The 27,737-nt window shown below is 56.5% G+C and overlaps 12 protein-coding genes across 12 annotated transcripts; 5 read left to right on the forward strand and 7 right to left on the reverse strand.

Moving 5' to 3' along the window:
* Positions 1–1,089: 1,089 nt before the first annotated feature.
* On the reverse strand, positions 1,090–2,631 carry IWZ02DRAFT_303341 (putative lectin family integral membrane protein). The gene is made up of 4 exons (XM_066763968.1): positions 2,343–2,631; positions 2,254–2,277; positions 1,723–2,136; positions 1,090–1,650 (listed from the first exon to the last, which is right to left on the reverse strand). Exons 1-4 carry the CDS (start codon positions 2,445–2,447, stop codon positions 1,201–1,203), a joined length of 993 nt encoding a protein of 330 aa, XP_066622003.1. The 5' UTR covers positions 2,448–2,631; the 3' UTR covers positions 1,090–1,200.
* Positions 2,632–3,176: 545 nt separating this feature from the next.
* IWZ02DRAFT_379875 (Tim10/DDP family zinc finger-domain-containing protein) lies at positions 3,177–3,518 on the forward strand (the record flags this gene model as incomplete). Its single annotated transcript, XM_066765067.1, has 2 exons — positions 3,177–3,257; positions 3,348–3,518. The coding sequence occupies 2 exons, from the start codon at positions 3,177–3,179 to the stop codon at positions 3,516–3,518; spliced, it is 252 nt and encodes an 83-aa protein (XP_066622004.1).
* A 385-nt stretch (positions 3,519–3,903) lies between these two features.
* IWZ02DRAFT_470405 (uncharacterized protein) lies at positions 3,904–4,890 on the reverse strand (the record flags this gene model as incomplete). Its single annotated transcript, XM_066768799.1, has 1 exon — positions 3,904–4,890. One exon carries the CDS (start codon positions 4,888–4,890, stop codon positions 3,904–3,906), a length of 987 nt encoding a protein of 328 aa, XP_066622005.1.
* Positions 4,891–6,132: 1,242 nt separating this feature from the next.
* IWZ02DRAFT_455182 (uncharacterized protein) lies at positions 6,133–7,353 on the reverse strand. Its single transcript, XM_066767769.1, has one exon. The coding sequence runs from the start codon at positions 7,243–7,245 to the stop codon at positions 6,490–6,492; it is 756 nt and encodes a 251-aa protein (XP_066622006.1). The 5' UTR covers positions 7,246–7,353; the 3' UTR covers positions 6,133–6,489.
* Positions 7,354–8,835: 1,482 nt separating this feature from the next.
* Positions 8,836–10,198, reverse strand: IWZ02DRAFT_303440 (mitochondrial carrier domain-containing protein). Its single transcript, XM_066763970.1, has 4 exons — positions 10,006–10,198; positions 9,501–9,945; positions 9,118–9,436; positions 8,836–9,041 (listed from the first exon to the last, which is right to left on the reverse strand). Exons 1-4 carry the CDS (start codon positions 10,103–10,105, stop codon positions 8,973–8,975), a joined length of 933 nt encoding a protein of 310 aa, XP_066622007.1. The 5' UTR covers positions 10,106–10,198; the 3' UTR covers positions 8,836–8,972.
* Positions 10,199–10,984: 786 nt separating this feature from the next.
* IWZ02DRAFT_303471 (uncharacterized protein) lies at positions 10,985–11,753 on the reverse strand. The gene has a single exon (XM_066763971.1). The coding sequence runs from the start codon at positions 11,562–11,564 to the stop codon at positions 11,127–11,129; it is 438 nt and encodes a 145-aa protein (XP_066622008.1). The 5' UTR covers positions 11,565–11,753; the 3' UTR covers positions 10,985–11,126.
* On the reverse strand, positions 11,477–14,311 carry IWZ02DRAFT_455194 (F-box/WD repeat-containing protein pof1). Its single transcript, XM_066767770.1, has 4 exons — positions 13,415–14,311; positions 12,721–13,361; positions 11,962–12,673; positions 11,477–11,914 (listed from the first exon to the last, which is right to left on the reverse strand). Exons 1-4 carry the CDS (start codon positions 13,919–13,921, stop codon positions 11,756–11,758), a joined length of 2,019 nt encoding a protein of 672 aa, XP_066622009.1. The 5' UTR covers positions 13,922–14,311; the 3' UTR covers positions 11,477–11,755.
* A 393-nt stretch (positions 14,312–14,704) lies between these two features.
* On the forward strand, positions 14,705–15,584 carry IWZ02DRAFT_303507 (uncharacterized protein). Its single transcript, XM_066763972.1, has 2 exons — positions 14,705–15,217; positions 15,502–15,584. Exon 1 carries the CDS (start codon positions 14,818–14,820, stop codon positions 15,199–15,201), a length of 384 nt encoding a protein of 127 aa, XP_066622010.1. The 5' UTR covers positions 14,705–14,817; the 3' UTR covers positions 15,202–15,217; positions 15,502–15,584.
* Positions 15,585–16,156: 572 nt separating this feature from the next.
* IWZ02DRAFT_455199 (uncharacterized protein) lies at positions 16,157–16,680 on the forward strand. Its single transcript, XM_066767771.1, has one exon. The coding sequence runs from the start codon at positions 16,201–16,203 to the stop codon at positions 16,615–16,617; it is 417 nt and encodes a 138-aa protein (XP_066622011.1). The 5' UTR covers positions 16,157–16,200; the 3' UTR covers positions 16,618–16,680.
* Positions 16,681–17,637: 957 nt separating this feature from the next.
* Positions 17,638–19,341, reverse strand: IWZ02DRAFT_366208 (ASST-domain-containing protein; the record flags this gene model as incomplete). The annotated part of the gene is made up of 2 exons (XM_066764358.1): positions 17,638–17,795; positions 17,946–19,341. Coding segments are annotated over 2 exons (1,554 nt in total), but the record flags the coding sequence as incomplete, so codon positions are not given.
* A 1,688-nt stretch (positions 19,342–21,029) lies between these two features.
* Positions 21,030–23,872, forward strand: IWZ02DRAFT_455206 (actin-binding protein-like protein). Its single transcript, XM_066767772.1, has 9 exons — positions 21,030–21,187; positions 21,243–21,271; positions 21,339–21,398; positions 21,459–21,601; positions 21,656–21,704; positions 21,760–21,857; positions 21,908–22,369; positions 22,415–22,529; positions 22,576–23,872. The coding sequence occupies exons 1-9, from the start codon at positions 21,154–21,156 to the stop codon at positions 23,428–23,430; spliced, it is 1,845 nt and encodes a 614-aa protein (XP_066622013.1). The 5' UTR covers positions 21,030–21,153; the 3' UTR covers positions 23,431–23,872.
* On the forward strand, positions 23,717–25,644 carry IWZ02DRAFT_303598 (uncharacterized protein). Its single transcript, XM_066763973.1, has 3 exons — positions 23,717–24,671; positions 24,881–25,056; positions 25,141–25,644. Exons 1-3 carry the CDS (start codon positions 24,005–24,007, stop codon positions 25,453–25,455), a joined length of 1,158 nt encoding a protein of 385 aa, XP_066622014.1. The 5' UTR covers positions 23,717–24,004; the 3' UTR covers positions 25,456–25,644.
* The last annotated feature ends 2,093 nt before the right edge of the window (positions 25,645–27,737 follow it).

Raw genomic sequence — 27,737 nt, forward strand, 5'->3', positions numbered from 1 at the left:
GGGCGGAAGGAAAAGCCTCCCCTCCTCCCTCTGGCTTCTAGCTCTGGCTGGCTAGCTAGGGTCTACCCTACTGGGTGGCGCTTTGGGCTGTTGTTGTTGTTGTCGTTGTCGTCGTTGCGGTGATGCGGTTCGATGCGGTGCGGAGCGGTGGTACTGGCGTACTTTCTTTATGGATGGGTCGGCGGGTGGGATGGATACCTGGACTGGTGGGTCGGTCGAGAGGTGCGTGGGTTGGCAGGGTACGGTAGGACGCGAAAAGGAGCCGAATGGAATTGAATGAATGAGATTGAATGCGAGTGGCAATACTAAGCGATGCGGTGCGGTGTGAAGTGGAATTATTCAAGTGCTTACATGCTTGCGATTGTGATTATGAGGAAGGGGAGAGGACAGAAGGAAGAGGAGGCGAAGGTCGGAAGAAGAGGAGTAATGGAGTGAGTGAGTGAGTGAGTGAATAAATAGATCAGCAAGCAAGGTAGGGACCATATACGTCAACGATGTGCGCCTCCTTTCCTGACACCCGTCTTCCTCCAGCCTACTCGCTCTCTCTCTCTCTCTCTCTCTCTCTTTCTCTCTCTCTCTCTCTCTCTCTCTCTCTCTCTCTCTCACTTTCACTCTCTCTCTCTCTCGCTTTGTTCAGTGCTCTGCTCTGCTGTTCACGGTAGTGGTAGTAGTAGTCATGACATTCCGCCACGTATCAGATCCATCGATCGCGACATCCCGCCCTGCCCTTCCTTTCTTTCTCTTTGAACCACATGGGGGGGGGGGGGGGGGGGGGGGGCACCACCATGGAAGAAAAGAAGAAAGAAGAAGAGTGAGCGATGGAGGTAATAAGATGATGGTTGCGAAGAAGAGGAGTTGACTGCCCGGGTTGGATGAGAGTTGCTCGACGTCTTTTGTGTCGTGTTTTGTTTTGCTTAACATCGTATTGTACTCACGTACCTTACCTACCTTTCCCATTTTATTGACCAACCATCCCATGACCGACAATCTACCCTTTTTTTTTTTTTTCTCTCTCCATCCTTTTTACTTACTGCAGCCAATTCAATTCAATTCAATCCAATTCAATTCAATCCAATTTGATTCAACTCGATTCGATTCACCTAGCTACCATACTTGCCCCAACGCACGCACGCAGCAGCAGCCACCTTCTCACTTCCTGCTCGCACGACGAGCCAACCAAGTCCTCGCCCTTTCTCCAGCTCAAAACCTCGACCGCGCCCTCTGCGCCCGATACGCCGTAAACCCAACATACGCGCCGGCCAACAAGGCGCCGAAGACGAAAAACTTGAGCAACATCCAACCCCAGCCTCCACTCTCGCCCATCCTGCCCTTGGTCGGCTTCAACTTCTGCGCGCGGCTCCTGGCGCGATCTCTCTCTTTTCTGGCGGCAGCTTCACCACCACCAGCGCCCGTCGGCGAGTACAGGTTCTTGGTCTTGACCGAGATGACGTCGTGGTTGTCGGCCAGCTCGCCCGTTTCGGCGCTGAAGCCGAGGTAGGTGACGGGTGGGATCTTGATGTTGTCGCCCAGCGTGAAGCAGTCGGTCCATTCGGTCTCGGACTTGTATTGCAGTTGCAGTGTTAGTGATTTTTCGGCGAAGTAGGTGAGGCGCGCTTTTGTGGGGATGGCAGCGTTCCGGATGCCGCGGGCCTATTGGGGGAGGGGAAAAAAGTGTTAGTACGATGGTCTCTTTTATTTGGGGGTTGCGGGGAAAAGACGTACAGAGCAGCCAGCCAACTCCTGCCCCTTGCCATCCGTCGACTTATCATAGCTCGTCTGGCCATCTCCCAGCATAGCCATGACATACGGAAAAACGACGCCGGGACGATTGTTCTTGTACGTGTCGAAGAAGATGGCGAGGCCCTCGAAGTTGTCGACGCTGCCGAAGACGGGGCCCTGCTGCGCGCGCTGCTTGGTCAGCCACAGCGCCATGCCGTCGCCGTACAGGTTGCCCTGGCCGTGGATCTTGAACTCGAACTCGATTTCCCAGTTCGTCGCCGTCAGCGGCACGCGCGAGAAGATCCAGCCCGCCCGCGACCCCTTGTCGGGCGTCAGCCGGATGAACCGGTCCGTTCGCACCACCGTGTCGCCGCCAAAGTCGAACCAGCGCGATTGCATGTCCGAGTCGAGGTATGGCTGTGGCGCGTGCGCATGTTAGCATATTTCCTGAAGAGGAGCCATTTAGCGCTGCCGAGGCGCGCGTTTGGCCGTGGTTTTTTTCCGTCGTGCGTGTGGAGAGAGGCGTCTACTGACCGTGCTCAAGCTGTGCGTGCGGAGCTGCATTCGTTAGCGGCGTGTCCCTGGCTCGAATGTTCTCCATCCAGTCGAGTGCTCGTACGTACCGGTATGCTCTTGACTTCTCGCTGGGTGCTGTCATACTGTGCGGACGCGCCGAGCCCAAAGCTGCTGACGAGCAGCAGCAGCGACCTCGCCCACGGGAGATGCATCGTGGTGCGGGTACCTATGCGGAGGTGTAGAGACGGCGGCTGGACGCGAAGCAAGGGAAACAAGTGACAGTAAAGAGTAAGACAAGAAGGAGAGGAAGAGCGTCAAGCAGCGGTGCTCAGAGGTAGCAATGGAATCGGAATCAAGACCAGAACCCAGACGCGCTCCTCCGACAGCTTCCACCAGGGACCGGAACTGAACACGGCGGCGGGGGTTAAGGTCAGTGTCTGTCGATGGTGCTCGTCGGCACGGCGTGGGACCGCGAAAAAAAAAAAAAAAAAAAAAGAAAGCCGTGAGCTCGCAGCGGGAACGACAGCCAGCAAAGGCAGATCAGCTCCTCGTCAACAACAACGGGGAGGTGTTGGAATCAATGGGACAGAGCGGTCGGGCGGTGATGTCTGAGGTGGCCTCAAGATGTGGTCGGTCTCGGCACGGCGGCAGCAGCGGCAGCACGAACCAGCCGTCAGCCCTAGCGCGCGCGGGCCGGCAGCTACTGGCACTGGACTCATCAAGCTCTTGTCGTCATTTTGTCCAGATTGTCGACAACTTTTACACCACCCACACACATACACTCGCATCCATTGCATCCCACCTACCTCGACGCCCACATACGCGTCGCACGCACGCACGCACGCTCGCTCGCCAATCCTCACCCTCTACGCTCAAGCAAACAAACGACCAAACGCCCCCCCCCCCCCCCACACACACACACACACACACACACACACAACATGGACGACGAAGGCAAGACAGCCCTCATGCAGCAAGTGCGCCAAGAAGCCGCCATTGCCAACGCGCGCGCACTCGTCGACGTACGTCCTCCAATCCCTCTCCTCCCATGAATACCCAAGTGTCCAAATGCCCGCTCTAACACAGACGGCCTCCCCCCCCCCGCCAAATAGAAACTAAACGAACACTGCTTCGAGCGCTGCGTGCCGACGCCCGGCTCGTCGCTGTCGAGCGGCGAGAAGCAATGCTTTTCGGCTTGCCTCGAGAAGTATATGAATGCGTGGAATGTCGTTTCGAGGCAGTATGTGCAGAGGCTGCAGGCGAGGGGTGCGGGGGGACTGTAGGGATGGGGATGGTTTGAGGGGTGATTGAGGAGGGGCGTTGGGGGAGATATGCGGAAGGTGTTGGGGAAAAGTAGGACGTCGTCGTGGTGGTGGTGGTGGTGGTGGTGGAATGGATGCCTCTCATGCTGTCGTGGGTGGCAGATGGATATACTCTACATACACACCACTCCGAAGAAACTAAGGAAAAGCAAAAAGAATCAGAAGATGAATGCCCTAAAGAATCAAAGAAGTACCATTTCAACAGGCCATCCATGATGCTTCTTTCCATCCGTACCAAACAAATCTAGCCACAGATGCCAATGTAAGCCCGCCAGCCAGCCAGCCAGCGCTTTTCATTGACGCCTCCTAGATATCTACCGCAGACGACCCAACCCAACCCAATCAATCAGCTCTTGCCACCAAAGCTCTTCTGCCTCTCCTTGTACTCCTTGACAACCAGCGCGCACTGAAACTCCGCACACAGCCTCTTCCTGCGCGCGTCCGGCAACTTGGACGCAAACTGCAACCCACTCGCTCTCTCGACAACCTCAACGGGGACCTCAAACTCAACGAGCGGCTTATCATTCGGAATGGGCGCATTCGGCAGCACGAACGCGCCCAACGCGACATTGCCGCCGGCCCTGCCATCCTCGGCAAAAATGACCTTGTAGAAGTGGGTGGGCACGGCGACGCTGGGCGGGGACCCAATGACTTCGTATGAGACGCGCCACTTGCCGTCGGCCGGGTCGCGCTTGGGCAGGTACAGCGGGCCCGTGACGACGCGCACGCTGGGAAAACGCGTCGTCAGGCGGCGGCAAAAGTCCTCAAGGTGCGCCCAGTAGTCGCGATTAAACCCGTCGCCGACCTGCGGACACATGTTGCTCAGCGCAAACGTGTCGTCCATGGCGGGCTGGCTCCACTTGGCGTCGGCGGCGGGCACCTGGTGCCCGCGGTCGTAGCCGCTGCGGTAGTAGTCCTTGAGCCGCGCGCGGAAGGGCTCCGGGATGCTCTCGTCTTCGAAGAAGTTGCTGTGTTTGCGGTCGGCGTTTTTGAGGGACAGCGACGACGGTGTCATGTGCTCGGCGACCCAGTGCGGGTTGCGCGTCCGCCGGTCGTAGGATGAGACGAGCGAGTTGGCGAAGCGCAGGTCGTTGATGGGGCCCGGGAAGCCGTATTGGAAGAGGCCGTCTGGGTCGACGGGTGCGTTGGCCGCGCCTTTGACGGCTTGGGAGACTGTCACAGGAGCCCCAGGCGACGACGCGGACAGAGGAGCCCCAGACGAAGAAACACCCCGAGGTGCTCCAGGAGTCGCGACACCACCACTGCTGCTATTCTCCTGCCTCTCACGCTTAACGATTTGCGCCGAATAGCCAACAGCAACGCCAGCAGCCATGGCGGCAGCCACCATGCCGAAACCCGCTTTCTGCGCCATGTCGGAGGTCGCAAAACTAAAGCCAAGGTAGTGAGGTAAAGGTAGGTAAAGTAGGCAGTAGCGCGCTGGCTAGTGGTTGTCGAAGTGCGTGGGAGCGTGAGGAAGACGGCGACGGCGTGCAGAGGCTGGCGCGTGGAGGACAGGCAAGACCGGGACGAGGGCCTGAGACTTCGCGACGCACGCGTGATCGATTTGATCGAGGTGCCGTCCAGTAGCCGGAGGTCAGCTGCGGTGGGTGGTGAATATTTGTACCGTACCTAGGTACTTAGCCAACTGGAAAGGAAGGTCGTCGGAGCGAGGCGAGGCGGATCATCTGGACGCAAGACGGACGTCGATCGCCTCGGACAAAAGTTGGGCGCTGCCGGGGCTGCTGCGGGCAGTAAGACGTCAATCAGCCTACTTGGCTACCTACATGGCTTGACCACGCAGGTACGGCGCATGAGTGGATGCTGCGTCAGATAGGGTTGGCTGTATCCATGCTGCTTTTCGTTTTTACACATGGAGGCAGGGAGGCGTGTTGTGACGGGTAGTTGGAGGTTTTTTTTTTTTTTTGTTTTTTTTTTCCCTCTTTGATGCGGCATGCTCTCATCGTGCAGCTAGAGCTAGAGCTACCCATCTTTGATGCGCTTAGTAACAGGCAACAGGACCACGCAGCGGGGCCGCAATGGTAGACCATCCCTCGCTCGTTTCTTCCTCATCGCAAACGAAACAACAAACACGTCGCGCAGGCACTCGATGAAATGGAGAAATGGAAGCCATCGAAAAGAGCCTTGCCAGATACTTCATAGTTTTGTCCTGCGCGCGTGCGCGCGCGGGCGGATGCACTTGGGTCGCCCTCGTCCTGCGCTTCTTCCATGATACCTAAGCCGAGCGACGAAGCTAGAGCAAATCTCGTCCCATTCATCCGTCCACCCATCCGTCCATCATCCATGGTCCACCATCAACCGCCCACGTACGCGGTGGCCAGCAGCAAAACCCCGCGCACCCGCCAAAACCCCAGCAATGCAAAAAGCCGTCGTGAACAGAAGCGGTATGAGGTGTGAAAGGGTAAGAGTCTGATAGCAAGCTGCCGCGATTGGCGACAGCGCAAAAAGAAAAAAAAAAAAAAAATCTCAAAAGAGAAGAAGAGGGTAGAGAGAAAACATAGTCGTCGTGTCGGTCATGAAGCGCTACAAGTCGTCGCCATCCTTGCGCTTCTTGCGGCTCGACTTGCGTCTCTTGGTCTCAGTGGGCGGAGCCGCGGCGGCGGCGGCGGCGGCGGCGGCGGTAGCAGCAGCAGCGTCGTCGGGCGAACCGGCGCGGGCATCGGGGGCAGCAGTAGCCGAGGCGTTGGCGGTAGCCGGGGCATCCGATACCTTGTTGACTATTTCGTTGAGGAAGTCAAAGTGCTCTTCCTTGAGGACGGCCTGCTTGAGGTGGATGGCGGTGACGCGTTTCGACGAGCGGCTCTTGGCCTCGTTGGCGGCCTTTGTGACGAGCGAAATCATGAAGAGCTCGAGGGCTTTTGCTGCGAGGCGAATCAGGGCGCGTGACGACAAAGGGGGGGAAACGTTGGTGGTACTACTCACCGACTACGTGCGGAGTCACTTGGGCGACCTTGCCGACGTCCTCGTCGGCCTGCATGATGCGCTTGATGCGGGCGGCGGGGAACTTTGTCCGCACCTCGATGCCCTCTGCGACGCCGGGGGCCAGCTCCGGGTGCGGCTTGAGGCCATTGGAGGGCGGCTGTGCTTGTGGTGGTTGTTGTTGTTGTGGTTGTTGTTCTTCCATCATGTCGTCGTGGGGTTGGTTCTGGGGGGTCCAATCATGGTCCTCAGCTTCCAGCTTCATTTTCCCGAATCGGGACGGCATGGGGACGGTACCTGGGGTGTTGGCAAAGGGCGGCGGATGGTAGGGTTGGGCGTGATGCGGGGTGTGCGGCGGCGGCGGCGGTAGAGGTAGAGGTTGTGGTTGTGTTTGTGGTTGCGAGGTGATGTGGGGCTGCGGCGTGGGGTGCGAGATGGAGCCGCGATACTTTTGGTCAAAGGCGGTGACGGTGTCGCTGTCGTAGGCCGACAGGTCGGGCGAGCGCGGCGCGTAGTCGCCGTCGGGGTCGTCTTTCATAGTCGCGGAGAGCAGAGCAGAGCCGAGCCGAGCAAATGGTGGAGCCAGCGGCGCCTCAAGGGGTCTGTTCTTTGTTTTCTTTTGTGATAAATTTTTTTTTTTTTTTTTGAGTCGTGGGGAGCAGGGGGCGAGAGGGTGTGGACCGTGAGTCGGCGAAGTAGAGCCGTGGGACGTGGACGACGACAACAGCAACCGGAACAACGACAACCTCATGAATTTTTTTGTGGCGGGTGAATGTCGGGCGGGACCGAGGCTGGGCTGGGCTGGGCTGGGCTGGGCTGGCAAGGAGCTGGCGCGGCGGAGCGGACGTCGAGATGGCGAGGGAAGTGGTGCTTATGTATGTCTGGGCTGTCTGCAAGAGAGTGGCAGAAGACGGGAGCAAGACTGGACCTGAGGCAGGGGTCCCGCTGGTGCAGGTGCTGGTGGTGCTGGTGGTGCTGGTGCAGGTGCCGGCCGCCCATGGATGGATGGATGGATCCAACTTGACTGACGTGCCCGCCCCAACCCAGACCCCGGGTGCTGCCCCCCCCCCCCCCCCCCCAAATTTCTCTCCCGTCTCAACAACAACAACAACAACAAAAACAACGCGTTGGATGACGACCCCTCGAGCCCAGAGTCGACAACACACCACCCACGGCAGTCCATGCCTCTGTCGGAAGCCCTCGCCCGCTTCGCCTCTTCCATCTCGAGCGATCGAGCGATCGTGGTTCCTGCCCGGCGGTCCTGTCTGAGGTGGTGCGACGCTGATGGGAGTTGACTTGATCTAATCCGACAACGCTGTCTGCTGCTTCTCCTTCTTCCTGTCGTCGCTTTCCATCTTTCCATCTTTTGCGCTCTTACATCTCTCCTGCCGCATCCATTTGTCGCCCCATGTCTATCCTGTCCTATCCTGCCCTGCCCTGCGTTGATGAGGAAACACCCATCGACAGGCAGGCAGGCAGGCACGCAGGCACGCGACATGGTGGCTATCCATGGCACGCAAACTCCTCTCCTCCATCTCTCCTACTTCCAGCCGAATCCATTCTTCTCGTCCTTCTTCTGCCTGACATTGCAGTCCAACTGTGCATTCAAGACGCTATCAAGTGTATTTTCCACCCGCTCTCCACGCATCCCGCCCCCTTGTATCCTGAACTTCCCAACTTCCTCCTATCACTATTCCTTCTTATCCAAGACTCATCGCCCCAGGGATGCCAACACCAAAAGCAGACCTTATTTTGAGTTTCGGATGAGAACCCGACGTGCTGTGGGCTCAAAGAAAAAGAGTTGGCGACGTTTTTAGACCAGATCTCTCCCATAAAGGGAAGAAACGTACATTCAGCAGCGAAGCTGCGCCATAGACAGGCGGCCATCTAAGCTACCTTGCTCCATGTCAGGCACCAGCCAACATCTGAGCTGAACCTTTTGCTCCGACACCTACCCATACACCACCTCCATCCACTTCAGCTCAAAGATCCAAAAGAGAGCGACCAAAAGCCCGGCGCGTCATCGAACCGTGATGACCTCCAGAGCCTAAACCACACTGACCTGCTCGTCCACGACGACCGTTCAGCACAGAACCGGCCGGCTGCGTTTTGCAACCAAACGTGACTGCGGAAAGAAAGAGAACGCGCGACTTGTGAGTGAGACACACGAGAGGCACGAGGGAGGAGAGATGGACGAGGTGACATCGCTGTGGTATTCGGAATAAGTGGTACAGAAAACGGAGGAATCTGCGCTCTGGCCGGCACAATCGAACAAGTAAACGCCACGACGCCGTCGCGCTTTATGGGAAAGAAAGGCTCTGAACTTGAAAGACGCGGACCCGAAACTACGAACAAGGAAAATTGAGAGGCTGAGGAGTTGGAGGGGGAGAGGTGGGTAGATGCCCAGTGGGTGAGACGGATACCAGTCGAGGAGGTTAAGAGGGGGGGGGGGGGCGCGGAATCGGCAATGTTGGCCGATTAGTGGCCGCCGGTCGTGGGCATCCCGAGCGCCGACTTGTAGCTGTCGTAAATGAACCACTGGAAGGCCTGTCGAATATACTGTCAGTCTCTGGCTTGGGAGGCTTCGAGGGGCTCGGCGGCAATATTGGGCGGGTAGTCTTACCGTCAAGGTTCCAATCATCATGATGCGCATGGGCAAACCGTTCCAAAGGCCACTGAAGCCAATGGCGCGGTAAACCCTACCCATGGCCTGCACGGCGCCCTCGCCCTCATTCCTCTGGGCGTTCAACTTGCTGACCATGACGTCGGCCGGATGCGAGATGACGGCGCAGGCGACGCCGGCAATGTAGCCACCTGCGAAACTGACGCCCGTCTGCTGCAGCGCGTTGTAGCTCTCCTTGGGCTTGCCCAAATACTTGTAGATGGCCTCGACGGCCTTTTCAAACGTCGCAAACTTGCACATGGTGTACGGGATTTGGCGACTGCGCTTCATCATCAACAACCACATCGCACAAGAACAGAAAGAGATTTGGAGAACAGGCGTACCCCCAGAGCGGCGCCAGACCAGCATACAACCCGCCGACGCCCTCGGCCTTGACCATCTTCGCCATGCCGTCGCGCAAGTTGCGCGCAAACGGAGGGTCGCTGGTCTGCATGCGCACCTTGACAGCCTCCCACGGACACAGCGCGATGTCAGCCAGGAACTCGGCCGACGCGCTGGCCGCCAGGTACACGAGCGTCTTGTTCATGCTCGGAAACAGCGACTCGCCGTAGTAGTACTTGAAGACCTCGTAGAAGCCGTACTTGCCGGCGCCCTGGAAGCTGTATCCCACGAACGTCGGCGTCCAGCCCAGGAACACGCCGCGCAGCCCTTGCGACGACAGGATGGTCCGGAAGGCTGCTGTGTTGGACGGGTACCGCTTCGGCGAGATTTGGCGCTGGCATTTTATCAGGTCGAGCGGCGTTACGGACGCGTGTGTTGGCCCGCAGGCTGCGAGCGTTGGTCAGCTTGGTGGTCGTCGTGGTTGTGGTGGTTGGAGCTGGTACGTACCCACCACGCCTCCCAGCGTGCATGCTGCGAAGTAGGTCCCGGAGAAGAGTTCAATTTTCTTCTTGGGCGAAAGGACTCCAGGGCTGTCTTTGCTTGCCATGGTTTGCCAACGGGGAAGAGTGTCAATGGGCCAGACGATGCTAGAAGAGGGAGCTACCCGGACGTCGAACAAGGAAAGCTATCGCGTGCAAGCAAGAAAGAAAGCAGGAAAAGGTAGCCGCGGTAGCCGACGAGCAGTCCAAAAGAGCCAGGTTTATATCGTTGGGCAGAGGTTGCAAGATATTGGCTCACTCCCTCGGGCAGGTCGACGGCAGCTGGGGCTGGTCGCCCGCGGCATGGATAAGTAGGTATGACGTCGATGGTACGTCCATTGACGACCGGATGGCCGGCCCGGGGGAGCCTGACTGGAGTCTCTGGACACGCACAACGGCCACTCGGCGGCAATTCGTTCGGCTCGTCGGCAACGGCGCGCTTCGGGTTGACTCTGGAATCCGGATCAAGCGGATTATATCTACTGCTCCACTCGCCTTCCATGCTATCTGTACCATGCTGCTGTCACCGTCTGCCGTCTTGCAAATGGAGAATCTCGATAGCCGCAGCCGTAGGGCACCCATCCCCGACATCTCCCCCCCCCCCCCCCCCCCTCTCCACTTCAGTGCCGCCCATCATGGTTACATCAACCAAGTGCTCCCAGTCCTCTTCTATTCTCGGAACATCACTCCTTCCCTACTACACACACCAAGCCCGCATCCACACGAAAAGCCCTGTCAGGCGCTTCACAATTAAGCCGGCAAGCACAGCCCATCCCATCTCTTCACACCTGTGCGCTGCTCACTAGATCACCCTCAAAAGCAAGACTCAGCAAAAAAGCAAAAAGCCGCAGGAAAATATCCCATCAAATCGATTGATTGACCAATTAGCATCTGGTCGATTCGCAAAAAAAGATGTACGTCGCGCGCAACGACGCCACAACTAACCTCGTCTTTTTTGAAGCGTCCCGAGGAGAGCAGAAGACAAATAAGAGAAATAGGGGAAAAAGGGGGGAATATACGAAGGGCGACAAGAAACGAGACAAGAGATCTCTGTCTTTGAAGCGAATAGAAGGAGAAAAGAACGAACACCTAGTCGGCTAGTAAGAACGACCGGTGTGCAGCAACGGCAGAGCAAGCAAGGAAACAATAAACAACAATGATGGAAAACCCAAGTCGAGTCCAGCCATCGGCCGCGACACTGACGACAAACAGCAATTGACAATAAACTCCCGCTCCGCTCGACTCCATTCTGTTTCCAGATACCTGATGCTCCCTCTGTTGAGATGAGATCGAACAAGCGCCTCTCGCCAACCCAAAGTGGTGAGAGATTTGCTTCCGTGCACTTGTAGTAGTAGTGGTGGTATTTGTAGTGAAGAAAGCACTCCGTGATATGGTGCCAAGAACCCGCCCCATGGTAATGTGATCGTCAGGAAAATGAAAAAAAAAAAAAAAAAAAAAAAAACCCCCCAGTTCGAGATGTGAGAGAGAGCAGGCCATGTCGAGAGACCTACCGGCAAAGACCAACATGCTTTGCCTGCGCGAGAGTTTGGAAGAGGTTCCCTTGAAAGGAAAAAGATATGTCAGAAGACAACTCCGTTGGAAAATGCCAGATTGGGACCAACCGCCCACCGTAGACACCGGGAAAAGGGAAGCTGGAGATATTACGCCTCTATTTGTGCCGGGAGCTGATGGGAAGAAATGCAAAGTCCGGGGTCGCGTCAGTCGACTGTTTCCACGCCCGCATCGGCCATGGCAATGTCGGCGGACTCGCCAGCCACGGCTGCTGCTGGTGCTTGGTTACCGTACTCGGGCAGGCTGAGAGGACTGCTAGACCTGTACCCTTCTTCTTCCTCGTCGGGCGGGGAGAAGCTCCAGACCTGTTTCCGTCAGCTTGCTGCAAACCAAATCATTCCCATCGACGTACCTCCATAACGGTCTTGCCGCCTCTGCTCGCCATCACCACCGCCTTCTCCTCTTCAAAAACGACGCGCCAGACTGCCTCGGCCGGCTGGCTGAGCTCGCGGACAAGAGTGCCCGTCCGCAGGTTCCAGACCTTAACTCGACCATCGCTGCCGCCAGACACGATCCGCGTGTCGTCAAACTGCAAGCTCGTAACGCTGTTATCGTGTGCAGCCAACCGGTGGATCGGCTGGTATTCGTTCAACGACCACACGCGCACGGAGCCGTCCGATCCTCCCGTCACCAAGACATCTCCGCGCATCTGCAGCTGGCCGACGAGCGACGTGTGGCCTTGAAGCAGACCCAGACAACGGCCGTCGTTGGGGTCCCAGATCCTCACGCTCGTGTCCAAACTTCCCGTCGCTATCCTCTTGCCGTCAAACGCAATGGCGTAAATCTGGCTGAAGTGGCCGGTCAGTGTCCTGAGGCACCTACCCTCGGAGATGCTCCAGATGCGTGCAGTCGTGTCGTAGCTGCCCGAGACGACCAAATTGCCGTGAATCTCGAGGCATCGCACGCTTGCCTGGTGCCCAACGAGTACGTGTCGGCAGATTCCCTTTTGAATGTCCCATATGCGCAAAGTTGTGTCTCTCGACCCCGAGATGGCCGTGTTTGCATCCGACATCTTCAAGCAACGAACGGTTGACGTGTGTCCTCGCAAAGTATGGACAGCCGCACTGTCCAAGTCAGTTTTGGAATACAAGAAAGCTGCGCACAGACTTACCCTGTCGCCATGTTCCATACCCTCACATCTCGATCACAGCCGCCGCTGACGAGAATGTCATCCCAAGGCACCATTGCCCACACACCCATGACATGACCTTGCAGCGTTTTCTGGTGTTGACCGTCCGTGTCGAAGACGTGAATCTTGGCATTGTCGAGAGCCACGACGATGTACTTGTCCGTGAGGTGCAGACTCGTCACTACACCCTGGTCTGGTGTAATTTGCCGCGAGTCGCAGCGACCCCCGGATCTCCAAGCCGTCTCCACCATGTAGCGCTGCTTGAAATGCGATCTGTACGTCGTAGCCTTGTTTTTCCGCCTCGCGACCTTGGCAGTTCCCACGCGGTCCAGACTCTGCGTACGCAAGTCTGTTGCGCTGCTTGCAGGGCCGGCGGTCGGCGCAATGTATGGTCTTGTCGTTCCGTATCTCCACTGATGCGAGTGAATGGGCGAGCCACCGGGAGTCAGCGAGTTGATGGGTGCGGGGCGGAAGGCAGAGTCGTCAGCATCGGAGAGTCGGCGGTAAGCGTGCTTCTCACACAGCGACTTCCACGCCATGTCATCGTTGACGAGCTCATGCCACCGGCGCGAGACTTGCGAAGAGCGTGCGAGGGTGGTGGGGTCGTCGACAAAGGTGAGTATCTTGAAGTGTGTCAGCAAGCGCGGTCGAGTGTTGCGAGGGGCGCAAAGCATACGCGAAGGCACAGCTCATTGGGCAAGACTTGAAAAGGGTCCTTCTTCAGCCTCGGGCTGACAAAATCGTGAACAAAGCTCAACTGATGCGAGTTGCACATGTTGAGCAGCTCGCCCAGCAACCGCTGCTTCTCGGCATCATTCATGTCGCTAAAGAGGGCCCGAATGCTCCTGACTTGGGCGTCCTCGTGTTCGGCGGCAGTGCTCCAGTCCGGAGCGCGCTGCGTCGGCGTCGGACTCGGAGCCGGCGTGGGCGGCGATGCTGGCGCCGAAGGCAGGAGGTTGTGCGGGATGGTTGACGAGACGGGCGACGTGGGAGTGTGTAAAGGACGTGGCTGCGAGCGGGACATGGCGCCGCGTTTCCGAGTGCGCGATGTGGGCGAGGTGTTGAAGAGGGACGAGGCAGCCGAAGCCCTTTTGGGCGACATGGACATGTCGTGGTCGCCGCTCATGTGCATCTCCATGTCCGAGGTGGCATCGTCGACGTGCGTGGAGTAGTCATGTTCCATGACGACAGGAGAGCCGGGAGCGGGAGGCTTGTACAGAGCAAAGCAAGCGGCGGCGGGGATGCAGGTTTTGGTGTTTGGGTCCGAGGTGTTCGGAACAGGGCCGCGCAGGAGGTTAGGAGAGCGGACGGCAGGCCGTTGTAGTGGAGCGAGGAGACGTGGTGGCCGGGGGGCGCTGTTGTAGGAGGAAGGATGAAGGCTAAGGTTTGAGCGCTCAGTCAGGCACGGATTGGACTGAGCACGGGCGCAACGACAGGACAGATTGGGCCTTTTCGAGGTCCGAGGGACGGTACGAAACGAAGGTTGGCTTGGTTTGGTGCGGAGTGGAGTGGAGTGGAGTGGAGTGGTTTGGGTGGTAGAGAGAGCAAGAGAGAGAGAGAGAGAGAGAGAGAGAGGTTGGTGGTTAGGAACGAGGGTCGGGAGACGACCTACATTGGCATTGGCTGTGGCGCAGACCCAGACTCAGACCCGTCAGCCTTTGGCCTCTCCACACCAACACACGCACCCACCCACCTACACACACACACACACACACACACACACACACACACAGAGCAAGCAATCAATCAAGCAATCAACCTCGCATCGCCATTCTCCAAGGATTCGACGGCTGTCAGACTGACGACGACGGGAATATTCTGCACTCTGCTTGCTCTCACAACTCGACCGCATGACTCGCCGTAACTGACCGACGCCGCCTGATTTGATCAATGCACTCACTGTGCACTTTGTCTTCTTTCGCGCCTTGACGTCTTTCGTCAGTAATGGGATAACCGCCTGGGTCGCCACAGTAGACGGCTCTCAAGTCGCATCCAACCACCGCACGCATCCGGCATGCCAGCCATGCCGCCGCGGATACTGCTCCGTACCGGTACGCCATCGTCAGGCACCACGACGCCATGTCCCAGCATATCTTTCTCTCTCTATCTCTCTCTCTCTCTCTCTCTCTCTCTTTCTCTCTCCAGCTTTCACCATGCATATTCGGCAGAGAGCCATGTCCTCCCAACGTCACCAGTCCCGATGCAAAGGATCCCATTGACTACGGCTCCGCGCTTCCTTCAAAGAGCCTTGTTTGCTACATAAACGCACGCCTCACCCCCTGTTCTGCCCTAGCCATTTTCATCCTTTCTCCTCCTCTTACGTCCCAACCTGCATCGCGACGACGACGACGACTGGACACAGTCAGCCTTCGCTGCGCCTACTGTTCAAACCAGCCTACCAAACCGTCATCACCATCACAATCGGGATCGATTGTCTTCAACGGCGCCCTCACAAAAACCTAAAAATCTCGTCAATGACGTAGGCAGGTAGTTGTTGTCGTCCACCGTCACTGTTTGCGCAGCCGCCGCTGCCCCGCCAGCTCACTCCCCACGTCTTTCTTTCTTTTGGTGGCGCCAAGTCTTGCCTACTCACCGTACCTGGCTCTCTCTCTCTCTCTCTTTCTCTCCACTCCTGCCTCCCTTTCCCTGCCCCTTGTTGAGTCTCCCTGTCTACGTAACCTCTTTTCCATCCACAATGTAAATGCATGTGCCAATCAAACACGAACAGACCCGAAATACATTATTGACCCGCTCGTTCTGCAGCGTGGCGCAGCGGGCCGCCTGAACACGTCCTCGTCCACTCCTCGTCCACGCACGCACTTGTACACCGCGCCGCTGCCCTGCAGCAAACAATGCGTGTCAGTCGATTCGAGTCGAGTCGAGTCGCGAGACATGAGATGACTTGTTTTGCGTAGAGTAGGAAAAGCATTATTGCGCGTACCCACGCAGTAAGGTGACTTGGTCGTAGGCACTTGGGTCAGAGGGTCTGTCGTGTTTGATGCCTAGACAGTGATTGAAGTTGTGTTGTCGCGGTGCGGGAGACTACATACGTTGAAGGTCCTTAAGGTACATGTACCTATGTAGCTGACACGTAGACAAAGAGAGGCCCATTCTTTGCGACACCCGCTGCAACGTGGTAGAGACATGTTCATCTCCATTTACACAATATCCAGATCGATCCATATCCACACAACGTACGCATTCTGCTATTTCTGTAGGTACGTGGTTTGTCCTGAGACACGTTAAATCTACATACAGGCAAGCACTGAGCACAGGACCCCTAACGCCTTGCTACATACATATATACATGCATGCATGCATGCATGGATCATATATGCTATAATACCCCATCCACAACGCCTCTCTCCTTAGCGCTTGACTCCATAACCACTCCCTGACTTTGTCCATTACTTCGCTCCCGCGATCAATGGCGCGTCTTCTTCGGCATCAGCCTGATCATGCATGCTCACGCTATTTCCCCGTCCACGCGCTCCAGCTCCAGCTCCAGCTCCAGCTCCAGCTTCAAACGTCTTTTTCTTTCCCCCATACCGCATCTTCATCTTCATCCTCATCCTCGTCTCTTTTCGTGTGCTGCTGGGCGCTGACAGTCTGCATCTGCGTCTGATTCAGATTGCGATGGGTAACCCACCCCTCGTCCGCCTGCTGCTGCTGCTGCTGCTACTGCTGCTACTGCTGCTGCTCCATCGTCATCGATCGTCCGCGCTTGTAGCGTCCCGGCAGCGGTTTGTGGTCGTGTTCCTTCCCCTTCCCCTTCCCCTTCTCTTCTCCCTTCTCCTGACTCTGACTCTGCCCCTGCTCTCCGTCACCATGACCACCTGCCGACGCCGTGCGCTCGCGTTCCGCAATCTGATAGATTAGGGGCGGCGGCGGCGGCGGCGGCGCGGCCGAGGACGAGGATGAGGACAAGGACGACACCGCCGCCGCCGCCGCCGCTTCAGCCTGGACACGATGTCCAGCCATGCGCATACCGCCGACGCCGAGGTCGTGGCCTTGGACGGGGCCCTGGCGCACTTGTGCCATTCCGCGGCTGCTGCTGCTCTGGACGAACGACGCGGAGCCGTTGCGTCGCTGTGACGACGATGGTCGTTGGTGCTGATTCTGGTGTTGATTCTGGTGCGGATGCGGGTAGTAGAGAGGCACGTTGGCGCCGACGACGAAGTCGTCCCACGTGTCCATGTCGATTTCTTCTTCGTCGAGGTCGAGGACGGGCTCGTAGCGGCTGCGCGGGCGGCGCCAGGAAAAGGCGGCGCGCCACCACGGCTGCTGCTGCTGCTGCTGCTGCTGCATTGCGTGCGATGGACCGGTTGTGGTGTTGCCAGAGACCGCGGGGCCGGCAATGCTGCTGCTGCTGAGGGAGCTGCTGCTCGAGTCGGTGGAGTATTGTCCTCCTCTGCGCATAGACAGCGGTGGGTGAGCTCCATCTCGCCTCTTGCGCAACTGCCACATCTGTAGACCCGTCCATGTCAGTGCTGCCAGCAGGCAGAGAAGCAGCACTAGCACTGCGCCGACGACAATTGCGGCTGTATTGCGAGACACGGTGAGCTCGTATTTGTTCCCCTCGAAGCTCTCCCACCAACTCTTGGCCTCGCCTAGGTCTGGTTTGGCGCCCGCTCCTGTGTCGCCGTAGCCCCATCCGTGAGGGAAGGCTGAAGGAAAGGTGAGAGGTGCCAATTTTATGGGATTGGATGCGTCACTTGGGGAATCCTCGGTCGTAGAGTAGAAAGAAGACGAGGATTCCGAAATCGTCAGGTCTGTGGAGAATGATGCCGCGTCGGCATCGGTATCTAAGTCGAGAGAGAGATCTGAAGTGCTTGAGGAACTGCTGCTGTTGGTGGTCGAGGAGGAGTTGGTTGATTCGGCTTCGTCCCACGACGCGATCGATACGCCGGGGACAATGCCTCTGGCAACACTCGTTTGGCCGATTTTGCTGCCCTCCGAATCGAGCGCTTCCGCCCACAAATAGGATACTGCGCCAGGAATTGTGATGGCTGTCTCAAAACCAGTCTTGCGGTACGTGCCAAGATATGCAAAGCGAGCTGAGCGAGGCTGGCTCTCGCTTTTCTCTGATGACGAAGAAATCGATGCTGATCTGAGGCTCCGCGAAAAGCGAAAGAGACCAGAGGTTCCCCGAGTAGCGGACGCAGAAGCGGCAGCTGAGGTCGAGGTGGTTTGCGAGCCAAGTTCACCAGTGTCTTTGATTATCTTCCCGTAAACTCTCCAGGCACGAACTTCTGTGGCGCCATTCCAGCTGATGTAGACCACGGTAAATGGCCCGACACCGCTGCCCTGGCCAGGTAGAACATCGCCGTACACCAAAGCTTTCAATGCGGGAGGCTCCGTGGGCCGTCCAACAAATCCAACCATCTTGAACGCGCGGTACGTGTCGAAACGCCTGCTGACGAATTGCGTCTCCATGACGATCTCGCCGTTGGGGGAAAATTCGGTTGCATAGCCATGGTCAGACCAAGAAATGAAAACATTCGAGTTTGGCCAATCCTCAGTCGTATCGTGCTCGAGACTCGAAGATCCGGGACTTGCAAGGATTTGTATGGAGCCGCGTAGTCGGGTGTAGCCCCGATCCGGTCTTTCAAAGTGGCGAATGGATGTGGCAGTCCAGGAATTTCTATCGTTCGGGTCATGGCTGAGCAGGATGACGCGCGCTGAACTTCTATAGGCAGTCGTGAGTCCATGGTCGGAGTTCTGGCTGCTCGAGGCATTGTCAAAGAACGAAAGAACGGTGTGGGTTTCATTCGAAGTGATGATGCGGCCGTGATGTTGCCTGGAAAATACAAAGTCCTTGGTGTCAAAGTCTGACTTCTTGCCACCAAGCCTCCACAGGATGTCGCCGTTCTCGCCAGAAAGCCGCATCAGCGAGTTGGTGTATCGAAAGGAAACCAGGTAATCGCCGTTGGGAAATTTGTCGACCGAGTTCATGTGGAGGTAGTCCCATCCTCTGCCGTAGGGATCGGCTTCTTCTGGCCAAGCAAAAGTGCTTTCCTCGAGAGGTACGTGATCCGCGCCCTGCCAGTCGAAAATGGTCGTAGGATTCTCACCCGAAATGTCGACCTCTTTGAAACCAGTGCTGTGCACGCGAGTCTGGGAGTTGCGGCCGAGACCAACAGAGTCACCATCCATGTCACGCAAGTCTGACGCGACATAGAGGGCTATCTTGCCGTCCTCGATGACTGCAAACTCATGCTGGTCGAATTGATTGGTGTGCTCGGCCATCTGGACGTCTTTGATAATTTGGTACTGGTCCGACAAGATGATTCCGGCACCATACAAGCTGGGATCTCCTCGCACGTCATCGAGGCTCAAATAGGTCTTGTTGTTGTAATGAATCGCCTTGAAGTCAAAGCCATTCTCGTTGCGAAATAGGCAAGCACCACTCCAGATAAGCTCTCCATTGTTGTCGTAAATGTGCGGCCCTACTTGGCAAGCCTCGATCAAGGGTGTCTTGTGAGATTCCCAGTCATTGTTGGTGTTGTATGGGGCCACGAAATGGTATCCTGGGCTCACTGCCGTTTTGTTGACAACTCTGACAGCCAGTTTGGGAGCTCTCAGATCAGGCCGCTGTTGAAATCAGCCTGTCTGCGCGCATGACCAGCTATCGCAGGTAGCCAGAATCGAGAATGGTGATGAATTGACCTACTGTCACAAATGAAGACAATCCGATATCGTCTTCAAGGGGATCTTGAGCTGTGGCAAGACTCAGGAGGTGAAGAAGCGGTAACGACAGGCGGGTCCAAAGACGAAGGTGCATCGTCCAGAATGCGCGCGGCTAGGGCGAGCCACAGCGCAACAAGCGGCTGAGAAGAGAGAAGAGAGTCAGCATGGAAGAATCGAAGATTCCATGGCCGAGAAGTTATTCTCGGAGAAGCACCATCTTCCCCGCGCCGGAGAAAAAAGGACCCTATCCTCGACGGCCAACTCGGATCTACAGCTGGCCTAGCGGCGCACTGGTCTTGCGCGGCGAAGTGGGTATTTTCAGCAATCGATATGCTGGGAACGCGCAACGGGACTTTTATGTAGACGGCAGGATGATGACGACAGCGGCACAATGGCTGGGGGCGGGAACGTGGTCGTTGATCCGGTCAGGAATCAAGGGCCTTGAAAAGCGCTGAAAGCGCTCACTCACAGCCTAGATTTTCAAGCTACTCGGGCTTCCAAAGACAGGGCTGAGTGGAGACTGTTCGCACGACCCGTTCAGGTCGGCTCGATCCGCGCGTCAGGAATCAAAATCCGGAGATGGCAGACAACAATTGTATTTGTGAAGCACCAGGAAAATGGAGTTGATGGCAAGCCACAGATGGTGACGCGGCAGTGCTGCACAAAAATACTCCAAGACACGCCGCCCGGCCATTCCTCGGCGATGTTGAAAACAGGGGCGAATGTCTAGGAATGATCGCAGGAAAAACATGCTGGCCCTTGGAAGTTGAAGCTGTTCAATCGAAATTCTGTCTAATGGGTGTGTTGCCTTGATACGTTGCCAGCGATGAGCATCAGTAGGGGACTGATTCTCCACCGTGATGCCGCCTCAGCCGAGCATAGCGCAGTTCCCGAGAATTGCAGTGGCACGTCGGGGCGGACACAGCTGAAGCTCAGGGATCCGATGGAGTTGCTTTGGTTTGTTTTGCTGTTGCAGCTTCAGCGCCGTTCGTCCGTGTGCTTTGATGGCGAGCCGGCATGGTTGGGGGGTCGGGTCAAGAAGTTCAACACAGCGACCATGCCTTCAGGTACAAAACGCGACGGCGCACACAAACAACAAGTCTTTGCTGCCTTGGACTCCAGTTACAGGAATCGGGGACGAAGTACACGAGCTAAAAACTCGGTGGCTGTGTTGGTCTGTAGGAAGCCGTTCCGCCGCTAGCGCTTTCGCTGACGACTGGCATCGATTTGACTTTGCATAAGGCTTGAGGAGAGAAAGGAGCCATTATCGAGGCGCTCAAGGTAGCCATGCAGCAGTCAGTCAATCGAGTCCGCATCGAGCGGTCGGCTGTGTAGTCGTGAAACTGGCATGTCAGTGAGTGAGTGCTTAGCGGACGTGTCGACTGGGCACAGCCATGTTGGACAAGAAGACGTGATGCCAGCGCAACAGGACGAGGCAGATGCAACTAGAGACTGCCGTGGGTGGTGGAGAGCACATAGTGGATGGTGGAGAGCAATTGAAGCGGAGAGGAGAATGACATGAGAATGGTGGGCGCCGGTGCCAAGCTCCCGTCGCCAGGATTGTCCCTTGCGACGCTGATGTGGCCCACCCAGACCAGACCGCACCATCACAGCTCTGGGGGTCGCTTGCTGCTGCTGCTGCTCTATCTCCTCTCCTCGTCCACGTTTTTATATTCTTTCTCCCTTGCCTGCAGTCAGTCCCCATTTCCCCTCTCACCCGCCCCGATGTCCGGCCGTTTCGTCAGAGCTTCCAAGTACCGTACGTCGCCCACGCTGTTCTGCATTGACGCTTGCTGATCCGCTGCATCCAACAGGTCACGTCTTCGGACGCTCGACGAAGAAGGTACCCGACCCTATGCGCGCCCGAACCGCGCCTCGTTGCTTGTCCGCCATCTGACACGTTTGCCCAGGAGCAATGCTACGATAACCTCAAAATCTCCAAGAATGCCTGGGACACCAACTTGATCAAGGTGCCCTCTCCCCCGCGCAGACCGCCCCCTGGCCGCATCGGGCACTGACGGCCGCTCCAGGCGAACCCCAAGTACCTTTCGGTCAACTACGAGTCTGGTGGTGGAGGCGCTTTCGCAGTCGTCCCGCTCCATGAGCGTGGCAAGCTGCCGGAAATTATACCGCTGTTTCGTGGTCACACTGGGCCGGTTTTGGACACGGATTGGTGGGTTGTCTCACAAGAGCGACAATGCGGAACACGCGTGCTGAAGGCCTACAGGAACACCTTCAATGACAACATTGTCGCCTCTGGTTCCGATGACGGCAAGGTACACTCTGCGCGCCTCCGCCTGCGATGCGCCCACTGGTACTGACGCGCATCAGGTCTTCATCTGGCAAGTCCCCGAGGACTTTTCTCTCTACAGCGACGCGGAAGAACCCCAAGACGTCGCGCCGGTTGCTAGACTGACAGGCCACACGAGGTAGGAGATCGGGCTCTCCTCATAGTCGGGCACCACTGACAGCCGCGAAGAAAAGTTGGACATGTCCTCTTCAACCCCTCCGCCGAAAATGTCCTTGCCTCGTCATCGGGCGATTACACCGTCAAGCTTTGGGACGTTGAAGCTGGCTCCCCCAAACTTACCCTGAAGCACCCGGATATCGTCCAATCTTTGTCATTCAGCGCCAACGGTGCTTACCTTGTCACTACGAGCAGGGACAAGAAGCTGAGAATCTGGGATGTGCGCCAGGAAAGGCCTGCACATGAAGGTCAGGGCCACTCTGGTGCCAAAAACAGTCGTGCCGTGTGGATGGGAGAGCTGGACAGGGTAGCCACCACTGGCTTCTCCAAAATGAGCGACCGCCAGCTTGGTTTGTGGGATGTCAGGGCGGCCAGGGAGCCATTGAACGGATTCGAGATTCTGGACTCTATCTCTGGTGTGTGCATGCCGTTCTGGGACGATGGCACTCAATGTCTCTACCTTGCGGGCAAGGGGTAAGTTGAACACTCACGTGACGAGGCGAAACTGACTAGCAAAAGCGACGGCAACATTCGGTACTTTGAGTACGAGAACGACAAGTTCCAATTCCTTTCCGAATACAAGTCGACCGAGCCGCAGCGCGGAATCGCATTCCTGCCCAAGCGTGGTGTCAATGTGAGTGTCGAGCCAGAACAAGCAAAACCATGTCTAACACAAGCAGCTCCACGAAAATGAAGTCATGCGCGCCTTCAAGACCGTTAATGATTCTTACGTCGAACCCGTTTCCTTCATTGTCCCTAGGCGTGCCGAGGTCTTCCAGGGCGACATTTACCCCCCTTGTGTCGGCCTCAAGCCAGGCATGTCTGCTAACGAGTACTTTGGCGGCAAAGACGCGGTACCTCCCAAGTTTTCTCTCGAGGCGACCTATGAGGGTGAGGCGCCTGTTGAGGTGCCCGCCGAGGCTGTGCCCAAGCCCACCTCTGCGCCCGCTCCCAAGGTTGAGCCGAAGCAGGAACCAAAGGTCGAGGCAAAGGCGGAACTCAAGCCTGAGCCTGAGCCTACGCCTACTCCAGCAGCGGCGGCTGCTCGGGCCCCTCCTCAATCTGTCAATGAAAACAAGACGAGCATGGCGAACGCAGCGGCCAAATTCGCCGACAAGGAAGAAGTCGAGTCGTCTGCGGACGAGGCCTCGAGCTTTGAAGAGATTCCCAAGCCTGCTGAGCGTCCCAATGTCACGGCGCGCATGGAGGAAAAGACTCGCGGGCCCGAGGTCTCCCACGCTCCAGAGCCAACCCCGACAGAGACTCCCTCAGCAACTCCGCCCGCCCGAGAGGAGAGACGGAGTGTCTCGGGCGCGGCCAGTGCTGCGGCGGCAGGCATCAAGGACCAACTTGCCGAAATCAAACACATGCTGGAAAGTCAGAACCAGGCGATGACGAGCCAAATGCAGCAAATGGCGCACCTGACGGCCGAAGTCAATACCATGAAGCACAGGCTGGTCGAACTCGAGAGGGGCGGCGAAAAGGACGAGCGAATCAGGCAGCTGGAGTTGGAGTTGGAAGAGGCTAGGTCTTGAGCGGCGTTGTGATAGAAGCTGTATCATTTTGGCGAAAAGAGGCTCGAGGCTTTGGCGGGGCCGGGCTCTTGTCTAGACGGGTCTTTGCGGATACCTTACCTTGAGGGTTGTTGCTGAACGGGGCGTATGGGGACTGCATAGCGAACGTGTTGGGCGTTCTCCTCGTCGGTAATGATTGAATCAACGACAACCATTTTGGCTCCAGGCCGGCGTGCGCCGCCAAATGTGCAGTGTAGCTGATGTAGAATTGAGAGGTTGGTATCTTTCTCTTTACGTCGACACAACATGGCTCAGGCAGGTAGAGAGCATGCGAGTGTTAAATGCTGGACGTCGTTGGCAACAAGTCCTGGCCGCGCTCTTTCCATTTTGCAGCCAACCCAACGGTCGACCACGGCGGTGTCGACATCTGCCGGTGGTCGTACGGCTCTCCTACCGTCCCCCATCGCCGTCGTCAATCTATCACTCGTACATCCACGTCCACAACGTTTTAACAAACTCAGCATTACCGGCTCGGCATTCCTTTCTATTAAGATTCGTTACCCATTTCGGCTCATGTTCGCGTCGGTGCTGAACTATGGAACCATCTCGAGAGACTCCGCCCATTGAGGGTCTCGTTGGCGAGCATGCTGAAGACAGCGCAAAGATTGAGAAAGATGAGAACATGTCCAAGGATCGTACGGCAGGATCGGATGTTGAGAGTGTTCAAGACCAGAATGGCGGAACAGGCGTCCATGGTACCACGCGTGGCAGTTCCGTCCCTCAACTCCCAGCAACTGTCCATGACCAACAGATGGTGGGCTACCATGAATCCACGTCAAACATAAACACGGGACCCATCGATTTCCGCCCATTGCCCAAAAAGACTATCGAGATTAGGAGGAAGGCCGAGAGGATGCTCTTCAATCTCAATGCTATTCTGGCATTGTACGGAGATTACATGCTCGTTTCCCCAATGTCTTTCCTCTTCGGATGGGACTTCCCAATGCCTGTTTTCGACGCGCGTTTGACAACTCACCTGCCGGGCAAGAACCTCGACGTGTCTTTGACAAAGCGCCTGTGGATGACTCGCAAGGATTTGACAAGAGACGAGAAAGAGTTTTTCCAAACACACATCTACACTTTGAACAAGGAGGAGAAGAAAACACTCTACCTCACCTTGAGGAACGAGAAGGAGGAAACTCACCTCCACACCTTGAGCAAGGAGAAGAAGAGAAAGAACAGGAAGCTGCCCCAGACCAAGAGTAAGCCTGACCCTGCCGCCCAAGTATGCCTCGGCCCTAGGGACGATGGCCCGCCCGGCTTGACTTCACTGTTGATATTAGATACTATCCCATTACACCGCGAACCACTGGAACGCAGGTGGATGTGGGAATCGTATCCAGTGTTTTACCAGGAGCGCCGTCAGCATTTATTTCTTTGACCCATTTCCCATCGCTTACGATATGAACAGAAAACCCGAAACAGTCTGCGAACAGAATTGACAGCAATCCACCAGAGCTTAAGTCTCATCTTCGCAGGTCGCAAAAGCTGCCGGTGACGCGTCACGTCATTCATCGCGAGAAGGTGGTCGGTCCATGCAATCATTTCAACCCTCTTCCCACGAGGGGCTGGATTGGTCGAGGCCAGGTCAGTTGCTTCCTCCATTGAATTTTTGCTCTTTCCGCCCAAAATCGAATGTCAGGTTGTCAGGTCTCTGCTAACGGATTCAAGACGAGTCAGGGTTCATTCAGATACGTCTCCCCTTACCCGAACGTTCCAAGCTCGTCGGCCCTGCCCGTCAGTGCGCCCATCAACCGAGCTTCCTCTACGGCCGTTCCCTCTTCTCCGGCTCTTGCGAGTACCCCCTATGCCAACCGAGGCATCGCCAACAATATTCTCGTCCCGCCTACTGAACCATCCATCGATCCCACATCTCTGAACACCAACACCCATGTCTGGAACTGGCGCACTCGCACATATGAGCCAGTAAGGCCTGAACAGATGCAGGAGGAGGAACTAGGCTTTTCGTACGCAAAGTATCTGTAAGTGGAGCTCATTTCCTCGGGCAAGACCTCTTGGCCATGGATGCTCTCTTTTGATGCTGCATCGATGCTGAAGCAGCATCGATTCTGGCGTAAGCGCAAATGATATCGACCTGCCTCAGTTTGATGACTTGTTCAAGCTTTGAACACTTCCGAGAAACAGAAGAGGGAGAATGAAAAGGCGATTCCGTTAATTGCCTGCCCGTGCGGTTAGGTTTATACAACTTCATCTGGAAACGTTGGGATTTAGTCAGAAACTGAGTTCGATTGGATCGTGGATTGCCTTCTTGACTGATGGTGTTTTGAAATCGACCTCGTCTGTGGTGCGACGACAGGAGACGGGACAACAGGCACTTTTCTACCTGCTTGGGCGCTCTGGGACTCAGAAGAGAAAGGAGGAAGTAGTCTTGTAGATTCTTCCTACCTCAACCGGGGAGGTAATCATCCCAGGTATTCCTCGTTGCAAGTCATTATGGAAGCTCAGCGTGGACTCTCAAAACCTGCCATTTTCTGTGAAAGAACTTGGAGCATTATTGGTTTGGCTGGTATTCACGTATAGACATGTCATGCTGACCACCTTTCACGCCTCCTAGCTTCTTCTACAACCGCACTGTTGTTCGCAGCTGGTCGGGTCTACATGGCTTCGGAGCATGATCTTGCAACAGTGATACCCCAGCCCTTTTCTTCCGCAGTGTCTGTTGGATATTCCAACACGAGTACTCAAACTAGAAAGATCTACCAGTAAGCAGGTCGTACTGGGCAGTGCCTCGATCATGAGAAGCGTGGGAGTAAGAGCACTGGAGTCGAGCAGCTGGCGCAAGAGATGCACTACACATGAAGGGCTTCCAAGAATAAAGGGCAGCAAAGCGCTCGCACATGCTTCGCACATGCCTTCGGAACGTCAACTCACTTCAGGTAGATCACTTCCCCTGTATAACTGTCAAATGACTTTTGGTTCTAGGTTATCCATCAACCTCCATCTTCCACACACCTCGACCCTCACACCACCAGTGACGCCGAATCTTGATCCAAACATATCAAGCAAATCATCATCATCACTCTCCTTAATACTTCCCTGATCGACGCCGAGCTCGTCAGTACCGCCACCTTGTTGGCGCATTCACAATGTCGAATGCTCCTCATGAGTACGACAACCACCATACACGGCGCCGAGACTCGAACAGACCTGACACGGAAGGCAACGACCCACGGCAGAGCGGCCCAGGCTCCACTCACCCTTACGAAGGCTATGGCTTCCAAGATCATCGTCGGCATCCTTACCATCACTCACCTTCGACAAGCATCCCTCTACACACCTTTGATCCGCCACAGCAGGATTACAGGCTGTTATCACAGGAGCCTGTCCCCGGCCTCTGCGAGCCTCACCCCGCAGCAGAGGACTTGCAGCATCGACAGAGCGTCGTTCATCTTGGAGACGCCTACTACTCTGACTACCTTCCTCGCGACTCTGGGTTTGGTTTCCAGCCCAACATGACCCACTACAACGGCGGGTCAAACGATCAGCCGCAAAGCGGTCATTCTGGACGCATGGAAGAGGCAAACGTCCATCCAGAGAGCAGCTGGGAGCTTGAAGAGTATGAGGCGAGGCATCGCGCGACCCGCCAGCGCTCGATGTATCCAAACCTGGTTCCGTCTGGTCAAACGCTGCCGTCAGAATACTCCTCCCAGCACGGCCGCCACGGCAACGCCTACGATACTGCTCCGTCGCGCAAGTCTTCTCATTCACATGGTTTTGCGCAGGAGGATGTCGGATATGTGGAAGAGGATAGCTTCAGGCGGGCGCCTTATCCTGAGGAGTACCGAGGACGTGACTATTTTCAGACCAGCACGCACCGCCACGGCATGCAGCAAACATGGCTTAGAAATACCCAACAGCAAACCCATGACGGCTTACGTCCATCTCCAAACCGGGTTCCACACGCGGAAGGACAGAAAGAGTACGATCCAAACACGCGTGGCGAGGCGCAACAGAAGTCCTGGGAATCTTCGACGGGCCTTCCAGCGGATCGGAATCGCCATGGCATGCGTGGACGCCACGCGGGCAGCCCGAAACCACGTGGAATCAAGGAAGTCGTGGGCCGTCATGACCACCAATCCAATTTGGTCGACCGCCATGGCGACGCACCCCCAGCCTACGAGGAAACGCCTTACCGCACACGCAACCAAGTTTCTCACGCCGACGAACGCGAGACAGGGCCTGCACGCCGGCATCCAGAGAAAAAACGTGACATTGTCCTGTCATTTGACGAACTGGATTCGGCGAGG

The sequence above is a fragment of the Phyllosticta citriasiana genome, assembly GCF_038021145.1.
Source record: "Phyllosticta citriasiana strain CBS 120426 chromosome Unknown IWZ02scaffold_8, whole genome shotgun sequence".
Classification (NCBI taxonomy): domain Eukaryota; kingdom Fungi; phylum Ascomycota; class Dothideomycetes; order Botryosphaeriales; family Phyllostictaceae; genus Phyllosticta; species Phyllosticta citriasiana.